The sequence below is a fragment of the Cryptotermes secundus genome, unplaced genomic scaffold, assembly GCF_002891405.2.
Source record: "Cryptotermes secundus unplaced genomic scaffold, Csec_1.0 scaffold131, whole genome shotgun sequence".
NCBI lineage: Eukaryota > Metazoa > Arthropoda > Insecta > Blattodea > Kalotermitidae > Cryptotermes > Cryptotermes secundus.
This window is the reverse complement of record NW_019742552.1, coordinates 1417199-1428211: the sequence shown is the minus strand read 5'-3', so window position 1 is coordinate 1428211 and position 11013 is coordinate 1417199. Positions and strand designations below refer to the sequence as shown.

General features: G+C 40.0%; 1 protein-coding gene across 7 annotated transcripts in view; it reads right to left on the bottom strand.

Moving 5' to 3' along the window:
* LOC111873289 (sodium-independent sulfate anion transporter) overlaps positions 1 to 10789 on the bottom strand; it is a 43375-nt gene extending 32586 nt beyond the window's left edge. For 2 of the 7 annotated variants that reach the window (XM_023867876.2, XM_023867874.2), the window contains exons 1-3: positions 8761 to 8846; positions 3886 to 4089; positions 3071 to 3266 (exon numbers count right to left, since the gene is read on the bottom strand). In XM_023867876.2, coding sequence (XP_023723644.1) covers positions 3071 to 3266; positions 3886 to 4089; positions 8761 to 8802 — 442 coding nt within the window. In that variant the 5' untranslated portion in view covers positions 8803 to 8846. Of the gene's footprint in view, positions 1 to 3070; positions 3267 to 3885; positions 4090 to 8612; positions 8642 to 8760 lie in introns of those variants that run through there. The other 5 variants (XM_023867878.2, XM_023867875.2, XM_023867877.2 and 2 more) reach the window with 5 other exon arrangements.
* Between the last annotated feature and the right edge of the window lie 224 nt (positions 10790 to 11013).

The following is an 11013-nucleotide window of genomic DNA, read 5'->3' as shown; positions in this document are numbered from 1 at the left end:
TTTTTTTTTTTAATCACTTATCTTCGCGGCGCTTTTGACTGTCAGAGCACTCGGAACACGTCTGTACGCTACGAAACTCAGTAGAGCACTCCGGAACACGTCTGTACGCTACGAAACTCAGTAGAGCACTGACTCAGGAATAGAGTGAACACTGATTCTCACTTATCATTCGATCCACGTGAAGTAACAAAAATAACAGGTTATGGGCCCAGGATCGTATCATTGATAAGTGTAAAAAGTATAGAAGTGAAAAGTGTTATTTAAAAGTGATCCTTTGGACTGACGCCGCTATCAAGACAAAGAAACAAGTTTCATCATGGCCACTTGGAAGCCCTTCGCGAATATTGATAGGCTCAAAGGACGCGAAAATTATAGAGAATGGTGCTTCGATATTCAAAATATTCTAGTGATTGAAACTGTGTGGTCAGCAGTCGAAGGATATCCTGCAGAAGACTCAACGCCTATATCCATCAAGAAACAAAAGGACGAGAAAGCAAGAGCCATCATTTGTCTGACATTAGAGCCCCAAGTTAAATCTTACGTCGTCCAGACAACAACAGCAAAGGAAGCCTGGGACGCGTTGGAAAGAACATTCAAAGATCAGGGAGTCAATAGTTGGATAAGTATTCTAACTGATTTGTGCTCTTTGAAACTTGAGGACTATAAAAGCATGCAGGAATATGTTAATGCCTTCATGTCAATAAATCTCAGACTAGTCTCAATGGACAAAAAAATAGATGATGAGCTATTAGCAGCATTAATGTTAAAGGGTTTAACTAAAGAGTATTATCCCATGCGTATGGCGCTTGAAAACTCCAACATAACATTCACAAGCCCCTGAAAATCAGAAGCATAAAATTATTTGGGCTGCTGTCGGAACCAGGTGGTGACTTCCCTTTCTACAGCTTTAGCGTCGGGAAAATGTTCAGCCGAAAGATGATGTTTAAGAGGGCCGAACAAATGGAAGTCGCTTGGAGCATTATGCATTATGAGGTAGACTATGCCGTGTCAAAAACCAATACCAGTGGCTTCAGTGTCTATAGCGTCTATAGTTACCCTTCTGTCTGCTCGGATTGTCTTCAACCCGTTGCACATTCGCTCTGTGACAATCTCCGTTGGCCGGCCGACGCGGTGTTCGTTTTCGATACGTGTCCGCCCTTCAGAGAACTTCTGCACCGAATTGCAAACAGCTTGACGTGACAGGTACTTTTCACCGTAGATGGGAAACATCTCTTTATGAATATTCTTTGATTCCATACCTTTTGCTCACAAAATCTCGCACAACAGAGCGCTGCTGGAGGATTCTACCCAATTAAAAGCGCCGCCATCTTGCAACAGCTGTTTCGCTTTTGTAAACATCGGTTGTCTCGTGTCAAATGTCATCAATTGCCACCGGACTAATGCTGCCATCTAGTGGCGATAGCATCAAGTGCCTCATTCAAACATATAGTTCCCCACTTCATTTTTTAACTTTTTTTTTTCTTAATTCGCTAAGTGGGGGTTGGAGTCCAACTGGGTCCACTCGGCACGGCGGCCACTGATTGGCTTATTGTAGCCTGCCCGGGGTGATTATGATGATAGAGAATTTGGTGGAATGAAGATTGGCAGGGAAAACCAAAGTACCTGGTGAAAACCTGCCCCAGCACCACTTTGTCCAGCACAAATCCCACTTGACCAGACCCGGGATCTAACCCGGGACCCCGCGATGGGAAGCCAGCGACTAACCGCTTGAGCTATGGCACAGCCAAATTTCTAACTTACTTATTGACTCACCTATGTATATAGAGGTTTGAACAAAATAATGGAAACACTGCAGTTACTGTAAGCATTTCTTTATTTATAGGGTGCTGGACCATATTTCGCCTACAATAAGGCCACAGCCCTTCTTGGAATGGACTCATAAGTTTTAAACAGTCTCTAGTGGAATTTTATACCATTCTTCTTAAAGAACAGCTTTTTTTAGAGATGTTGGAGATGGAAAACTGTTCCTGACTCTAGTCTCCAAAATTGATCAGAGTGGTTCAATGAAGTTCAAATATGGCAATTGTGCTGACCAGGGAAGATGTTGAAGTTAATCTTCATGTTCTTCAAACCATGATTGAATAATTCCAGCTGTGTGAATGGGGGCATTGTCATTTTAAAAAACCACATTGTTGTTCAGACATAACATCTGGAAAATGGGATGCACCTGATTACCTAACCTGTCCATGTACTCCCTGGCAGTAATTTAATTTGTTTCTTCAGTTTGTTCTTGGTTATTACCATTTCATTGTATGCCACTGCACTATACTGTTACATCATGTTGTCAACATATGCACTGAAAAATACTGTTTCACATCCTGCATTGTTTCATCACACATAAATGCTGTATGCTGCCACCAGCTCGCAGTGAGACTTGACTGAATTGATTCATCTTTGCCTTGATACTAGGATCGTATACAAATTATATTTCTATAAAAGTTTTATACACACAAGAGGAAGCCAGACACTTGATGTTTCTTGAAGTGACAAGGAAAGAGTGTGTGGGAACATTGATGAGAGAGAGAGGAGTGTACATATTTGCATATAACCTGCCTCCCCCTTGAACTCAGTCTGCACAACAATATATTTTGTTGTAGAGAACCTCCCAATAAGGTTCATCAATCCTGGTAAAGTTTAGAGATATTGGGTTTTCGGACTTTATCCATCATCCTGGTTTTAAGATAACTAAGAAAAACACAACGTCCAGTGATTGAGGCAAGATCTTTCTAAGGGACCCAACAGAATAGGTGTTTTTCCTCACCTGAGGACGGAGACAGATCCACTTTCCGAAACGTCGTGTTTTTCTTAGTTATCTTAAAACCAGGACGATGGATAAAGTCCGAAAACCCAATATCTCTAAGTGTTCTACACCATCATCAGAATCCGATAGTAACTACTGGTAAAGTTTCTTTTGAGGTAGTTTTACCAGTTTGGCCATTTAAATATCCTTCTAAGGCCAGAGAGTTAAAGACAGAGAATTAGAAATTTACAACAGAAATCTAAATGCATGGCCTTTTTCATTATGTGTTATGTGTGCACCATTACTCACCCAAATTAAGTAAACCCATAATAAGTTCAACACATCCAGCTAGAAATGTCAGTAGTACAATGTATTCTATACCAAGGCCATTTGTGAACTCATATGTTAGCAATGACATCACTGCAGTTGGTCCAATTGAAACTTCCTTGATTGTTCCAAACACAACATACAAGTAACTTCCAAAAAATGCTGAATACAGTCCAAACTACAAAAACAACAAAACATAGTTACAACAGCAGCAGTAGCAGCAACAACAACAACAACGGTGTACAATAACAAACAGCAAGAATATTATTGTGCTAATGACAAAACAAAGGCATGTACTCGCTCGCTTGGAAACTGGGATTGTGGGTTCGAATCCCACTCAGGGCATGGATGTTTAGTTTGTGTGTGTGTTTTTCTGTGTTTGTGTACAGGTAGAGGCCTTGCGACAAGCTGATCACCCGCCCCAGGAGTCTTACCGAATGTGTAAGGTGTAGAAAAACCAAAGTAAAGTTCATGGAGGTAGGCCTAGGCCCACTGGGGCTGTAGTGCCAAGGAAAAAAAATTACAAAACAAAATAGGGACAAAATATGATAATAATAATAATAACAGTACATCTCTAAAAAATTGTATACTGTGATAACTTTCCTTTTCATGTTTTATATAAAAAATTCTTAATTATGGTTATGACTTACAACAGAGAAGCTTAAACTGGGCAACTTTAATTTCTTTTAGCATTATTATTAGCATCTGACTTTAGCAACATCATAGACAGAACTTCTCTAGAATGAAAACCACCTATCTCACTTCTGTGATAACAAATAATTTGTATTTATTCATACCTGAGGACTCAGGCCAGCTAATGATGCATAAGCAATACTCTGTGGCATCATTGTAAGCCCAACTGTTATTCCTGCAATGAAGTCTCCAATTCCATCTTGTTTGCTGTATTGTGGCAGCCAGTTCAAAATGTTTATGTGACGAAAAACTCTTTCCGTAATTCTTGTTGAAAGAATTTTATTTTTCATTTCCAGGTAAGTAATCACCTATAGGTTTCAATGAGGTAATTACAATAAAGAAAGTACTGACAGTTCATTATAAATTTACATCTGCTGATAATGGATTACAATTATGAACCAAGAGGTAATGCATTGCTTCAGAATGTAAAGGAGGAGTATTAATATACATTCAATGATCACATCGTAAATTCTACACTTGTGCTATTAATTCTTTCTAGTCAGTTATGAAAAAGTATTCAGTCTGGTATAATGGGTCAAAATCATTTAAGAATTTTAATGAAACTCATACATTTACATTGACATTTATAGTTTCAAATAAATTTTTAAATTCATCTATCAGTAGGTACAAGCTATATCTTCAATGAATTATGAGAACGTTTAGAGTTCATTTCTGAGTAAAAATATCTCACACACTGAGTAAATGTTATTCTCATGGTAATTCAATTACAGTAGATTTATTAAATACATCCAGAGCTTTCTGCAATATTTGAGGCTGTGATAAAAGGGCATGTGGTACTGACAAGGGACCCTGTTTCTGCCATTTTTTTTATTGCTAGTGGGGTGGGACTAAGTCCCTTGTACTGCAGCCACTTCTGGCCTATTGTACCAGCCTCAGATGATAGGTGAAGGTGATTGTGGAGCAATTGGTGGAATGAAGATTGGCAGGGGAAACTGAAGTACTCAGAGAAAACCTGCCCCAATGCCACTTTGTCCACCACAAATCCCACTTGACCAGACCCAGGATCGAACCCAAGCCGCCACGGTGGGAAGCCAGCAACTAAAAGCTTGAGCTATGGCGCAGCTTTTCTGCCCATAACAAATAATGTCAATCATTTTCATTTCATACTTGTCACCAGAAGTTAACTGATGGGAAATTTTGGTTTTAATATTAATTTCTTTGTTCAAAGTACTTGTTGCCAGATTAATTAAACAAAGTTTGTGTAATTTCTGTTCCATGTTCAGTATTATCATGTGAATGAGTGTGACTAGAGATGAGGTTGGATTGCTAACTGGATTTATTGGACACACCCTCGTAACTACAAATGATTATGCCAGTCTCACTGAGCTACACACTCCAAAGATCACTGTAATTTTAGCACACATAAAGTCTTTTCAGCCTTCACTAGCCACTGCTTGGTAGTGACTTACAACAGCAGACATTCCTCTTCCTTCAGATTCCCAAATTGTCGCCGGCTTCAGCTACCAGCTGTTCGCTTCTCACAACTGCAATTCTCAACTGACTCAATTTTAATAGTCAAGTCAAAGTCAAAGTTATGTTATGACCGACAGTTAGTCAGCCAGTCTCTCTTGGTGTTGAGCCACAATATGGGACCAAAACAGATTTTTATTATTGTTAGACAGTTGCAGGTTTGTTGATGTGGTTGCCTACTCTTAAAAAGAGGTCAGGTCTGTCATTTAGAATTGCTGCTGGCTCTCACCAGCACAGTCATTCTTGGGCATAAGTCCCCCAGGACTCATGACCATATTTTACCATCTCAGATTTGAGACTCCTCCAACCTGCAAGGCCTTATCCCTGTATTTATACCCTCCGAGAACAGAGAGCCCATTTATAGCCCCAGTCACTGGCTTCCTTTTTCATTGCCACTTACATCTCACAGAACTACAGTGGAGGTATTCAAACTTGCCTCCACACATGGCTGACTCAACTGAACTAACAGTCTTCCTTATATAGCCCCAGCATGGTCCGTACACAAAACGTCTCTTCCATTATTGCATGTTCATTCCTTGGCGGGGAAACAGCATATACACAGAGCTGTTCCATAACAACAGTTGCTGTACTGGCACCTGTTTACACAGCTGTTACTTGGCAATGCACCCTTGCTGCACCATTTAAGATCACTATGTGCCTGTGTTATCTGTCCAGTTAACTTGAATATTCTCTGTGTACAGTGTGCTTTAATATGATGGTTGAGACAAGGGCACTACATATTTATGTTCCACCGTTCTAAGCAAGACAAGAGTGATAACACTTTATGACTTAAACTTTATTATATATATCTCCTTCTTTAACACAAGAAAACTACATTTTGCTTGTAGAGTGTACAGGGTTAGTCTAAAAGAAATAGACAGTTTAAATGGCTCATGTTCATCACTCGTGCAGCCCAAAAAAGTCGACAACATGTGCAAGTTTAGAACTTCAAGTTCCACAAAAGACTGTTCGGAATATCTTGCATAAACGTTTATGAATGTTCCCTTACTGATTTCAATTATTGCCGAACTTCACTAAAAATGACAAAATCCTCTGTCACTCATTTTGTATGGACATGTAGCAATGAAATGAAGGAAGTAATGATTTATTTAACCAGTTAGTTTTCGGTGACAAATCAACGTTCCACATTAGTGGTACAGTGAACAAATACAACGTCTGTATATGGGGAACTGAAAACCCGAGAGCTGTAGTAGAGAATGTGAGGGATTCACCTAAAGTGAACGTTTTTTTTTGTGCTGTATCCCGTAAAAAGGTGTACCCATATACACTTCAGGGAGTACTTTTCAAACCATAAGTATCTCGGCCATGCTATTAAAACTCTTATTTCTGTAAAACTTTGAAAGTGTCTATTTCTTTTAGGCTAACCTGTACCTATGTGGTTCTTATGATCTAAAAATAAATAGCAATTATGGGGGTCATACTGAAAGTCATGGGTAACAATTTTTTGTAAAGTAACATGCTTTATTATTGACAAACCAAATACAAAACCTGAATCTACAGACCTTTCTTTATTTTTCCACATAATCGCCACTTCTTTGTACACATTTCTCCCAGCGTTCTGGGAGTTTGAAAATTCCTATTCTGTAAAATTCCGTTCCAGACATCGAAGACACTGACACACTGCTTTCTGAATTGCCTCCCTTGTCTCAAAACGTTGTCCACGCAGCTGATCCTTCACAAATCCGAAAAGATGATAGTCGAAGAGTGCCAGATCAGGGCTATAGGAGGGGTTGTGGAAGAACTTCACACACCATCTTTGCAATTGCTTCCAATGTGAGGTGAGGGGGGTGGGGGCGAGAGTTGTCATGCAGGATGATGATGTTTCATCCCGGACGTTTATTGCGCAATGCACAAAGGAGCTTGTGCAGCGTCTGAACGTAATGAGCAGCATTGATGGTTTGCCCAGGTTCCAGGAATTCGGCCAGAATAAACCCCTCTGCATCCAAGAAGACTGTGCCCTTCACCTTTGCAGCTGATGGCACTGTCTTTGCCTTCTTTTTTGATGGAGAATGCAAATGGTGTCATTCCATACTCTGCCGTTTCGTTTCAGGCTCAAAATGGTGAAACCAACTTTCGTCACCTGTCACAATACAGAGCAAGAAATCATCGCCTTCATGTCGATATCTCTGCAGCAGTTCTGAGGTGATGGCTTTTCGCTGACCTTTGTGGTCTTCGGTCAATAACCGCTGGACCCAATGAGCACAAAATTTCTTACAGCCCAAGCTTTCAATCATCTCCTGTACTGCACTGTGCCCTAATCCAAGTTTTCAGGCTATTGTGTCCACAGTCACATGCCTGTCATCTTCAATTATATCATTCAGTCTTTCCTTGTTGCGTTCAGTTGAGTCTGTTTGAGGACGACCGCTCTGAGGCTCATCTTCGATGCTGGTGTTCTCATCTTTAAAATGTTTCACCCATCTTCGAACACTGCTCGCACCCATGCACACAATTCCATAAGCACGCTGAAGTCTCTGGTGAATTTCTGCAGCAGGGATTTCCTCCTTCACAAGAAATTTGATGACAGCATGCTGGCAAAATGACATATCCTTGTTGGCCATTTTGTTAGGAGTGATACTGGTCACACGATGCAAGCTATTGATGTGACAAGACACTCAAGGTTAACACGACAGTTGGTTCCACTTACCATCGTACTCTCTTTCGTCTGCTGCTCCCAGGTTGCATGCAAAAAAAGTTGCTCATGACTTTTGGTACGACCTACGTATTTCCCTAAACAATATTAACTGACTTGTCTTGCCAATGGGGAAGAAATGTGTTTCCAATTAGTAGAAACTCACTTTTTAGGAATTATTTACATGAATTTCATGCCTCAGAGTGTAAAAATAGAATTATTTTCTAGTTCATGGTCCAACAAAGGACATAAAAAAGAGCTCTTTATATGTCTGAATCATAATTTCCAATATATGAGTGAGGTTAGTAAATTATTATTTCACTTTCCACCCCACTATAAATATGTAACCCATATGTACAAGAAATTATTATAAATATGAGTTGCTGTAATGGGATCCATGATTTATAAGGCTGCTTAAAATATTTTATTTGATTTATTATATGGGAATTCTTTATAACCTACATAAATTCACTCTGGTTTATTTCATTCTGACTGGTGATTTTCTTCATTACATACAGGTCTTTAGAATGCGGGTGCATAAGACAAATCTTTCATAATTTTCCCCTATATCTCTGTGAAATACAATCAAACTTGAAAGCAAGTTCACATAACAACTTCTATAATGACACTAATTATCTTTTTGTATTTGGAAAAAAAATAAGTGGTTAAGAAGTAGTATAATAAGAGTACCAACTGAATACAGCTGTAAATAATTTCACATCAACTCATCATATAAGCCAATGAACTCAATAAATTAGTACACAACTATGCAGTGGCACATCTCACTATATCAACAATAGAATATGATTTACTGACTCTCTGAAAGTAATACACTTACTTTTCTACTATTCTTTCCTTCTCCTGAACCGAATTTATTCATATATCTCTTTCCTTCACTGAAGGCTCTACTCCATTACATGAAATCATGTAATTATTTGCATCATATTAGGTAACTATATTTGGTACAATATTTTATGACTCTCTGATTGACTAATCTTCTTATCATTATAATGCTTCTGCTAAGAGAATAAAACCCATTGTACACATACTACTATACTTGATTTCAGTTTCATAAAGTCAGCAACAGGATAGACAAGCTTTCTTTAATGCAGTCACTGGAATTTTATTTAAAAACTTATTCATGGTTTCAGAATTCATAAACTTGTGTACATCACAAGTAATTTTACTCTTTCACATCAGTATATTAAGGATTTCCATCTTCAGCTATAATGTACTTTCTAGACAGCAGACATAGAGATTACAAGTATGGCACCGCAATCTTGATTTAATTGGATTCAAAATCTTCTCCATAGAACTTAACAGTAACACACAAATGCATTATATTGTGGTATGTCCACAGAAAGCTGGAATAGTTTAATCAGAAAACACATCCACTGCTAGGTTACAGCACGGTAAACACATGATGTCACTTTTGAGCGAGCATTTGTTGCTATTCAATGATCAATAACCGCTGCATGACCACAGCAACAGTTACACACTCAACAATAGAGGAACTGCTGGAAGAAGAGTTATCTAGTCAGTTCTCACAGGATTGCCTGTGTCACTGCAACCAAGCAACTTCAAGAAATGGGAACCTGCCCCTCCAGGTTAGGGGAGTCTTGAATCTGAGACAGTAAAATGTGGTCATGAGTCCCACAGGACTTGGGCCTGAGAATGATTGCACTGGCAAGGGCCTGTCTGGAGAGTAAGGAGCCAACCTAAGGGGAGTTCATGGTGGTGCATGAGGAAGTCTCTAAGGAAGAGGTTGCAGTGAAAATTGTCAGATAATGAAGTGGCATGCGGACCTGGACCTAGCTGTAAGATGTCACAGTCTGGAATTGAAATGAACCCAGGGCAATGGTGGGTCCTGGAAGAAGTTGGTCGCCGCCTGCACGGGGATGAACTGCCGTGCCATTCCTGCACTGTGTAAGGGACAGTCATCAGGGACCAGGTGGCAAGAGGAGCCCTTAAAGATGGACATTCAAGAGGGGACAACGGACGCACCAAGGAAGTAGCAGTGGTATGAGGGACTGAGATGTTAAGGAGCAACTATGTCTGAGGAAGGAAAGGACAACCGGCAAAGGCATCATAGGATGGAGGAGACAGCACTTGGCAGAATTTTCAGGAAGACCGTAGAGCTGGATGTCACAAAGCAAATAGTCGGGACCTCCATTAGACTGCAAAAATGAGTGACTGGACATTGTGGGGTGTCGCCCCCCTCCTTTCAAAACAAAAGAAGAGACGGCACACATTCTAGGAGCTTTTTGAACTTTTGGCCGCACCAACTGGAAGATAATTGTGATAAACCTGGACCGGTTCGCACCTTATAAGGTAGCCACTCTAGAAAAGTGGTCTCAAGGGGGAGCAGCAGGAGAAGTTGGAGAGTAAACACCGCAAAAAACCGAACAAACAAGGAGGAAGGTGAAGCCGGTAAGAGATGTCACAAGCACAGCCCTTGGAAAAGAGAAATGGTGCTACACCTGTAGGCTGCTCGGGACGAATAGCCTTAAGGAGGGAGCCACGTGGCATATAGACCCATTGCTAAACGGTGACTCTTTCTATTCGGTCTGCACAAAGTGGTTATAAAGAAGATAATTGGGGCAACCAGTTCAGATGTCAGTTGAAAGCCAGCCTGTGAAGAGAAGGCTAGGAAGAAAACCTTAGAACTTACATAGAAGGCTAGGAGTTTGGTGTGAAATGATCATCACCCTGCGAGTTGTCATTTGAGAGTTGAAAGCCAGGTTGTAAAGAAAATAGTTAGTTGTATAAGTGTGGCTGTGTAAAGAACACTTTATGTGTACTGTAGTTACAGTGAGACTGTGTTAAAATCCATTGCCAAGATATGGCTAGTGAAGACTGAGAAGACTTAGCACATGGTAGTGATTTTTAAAGTGTGGAAATCAGCCATAGTGTAATTACTTGTAGTTCCAAGTGGTGTGTACAAGTGGTCAATAAATTCATTTGCCAATCCAAACCTTGTCTATAGGCACACAAACACATGACAATACCTTCACCAACGCTTGTTAGTCATGCGCAAATCTGTAGGTTTTTGCAAACAGTATATTGCACATTAATTCTTTGCTAGTGCAGA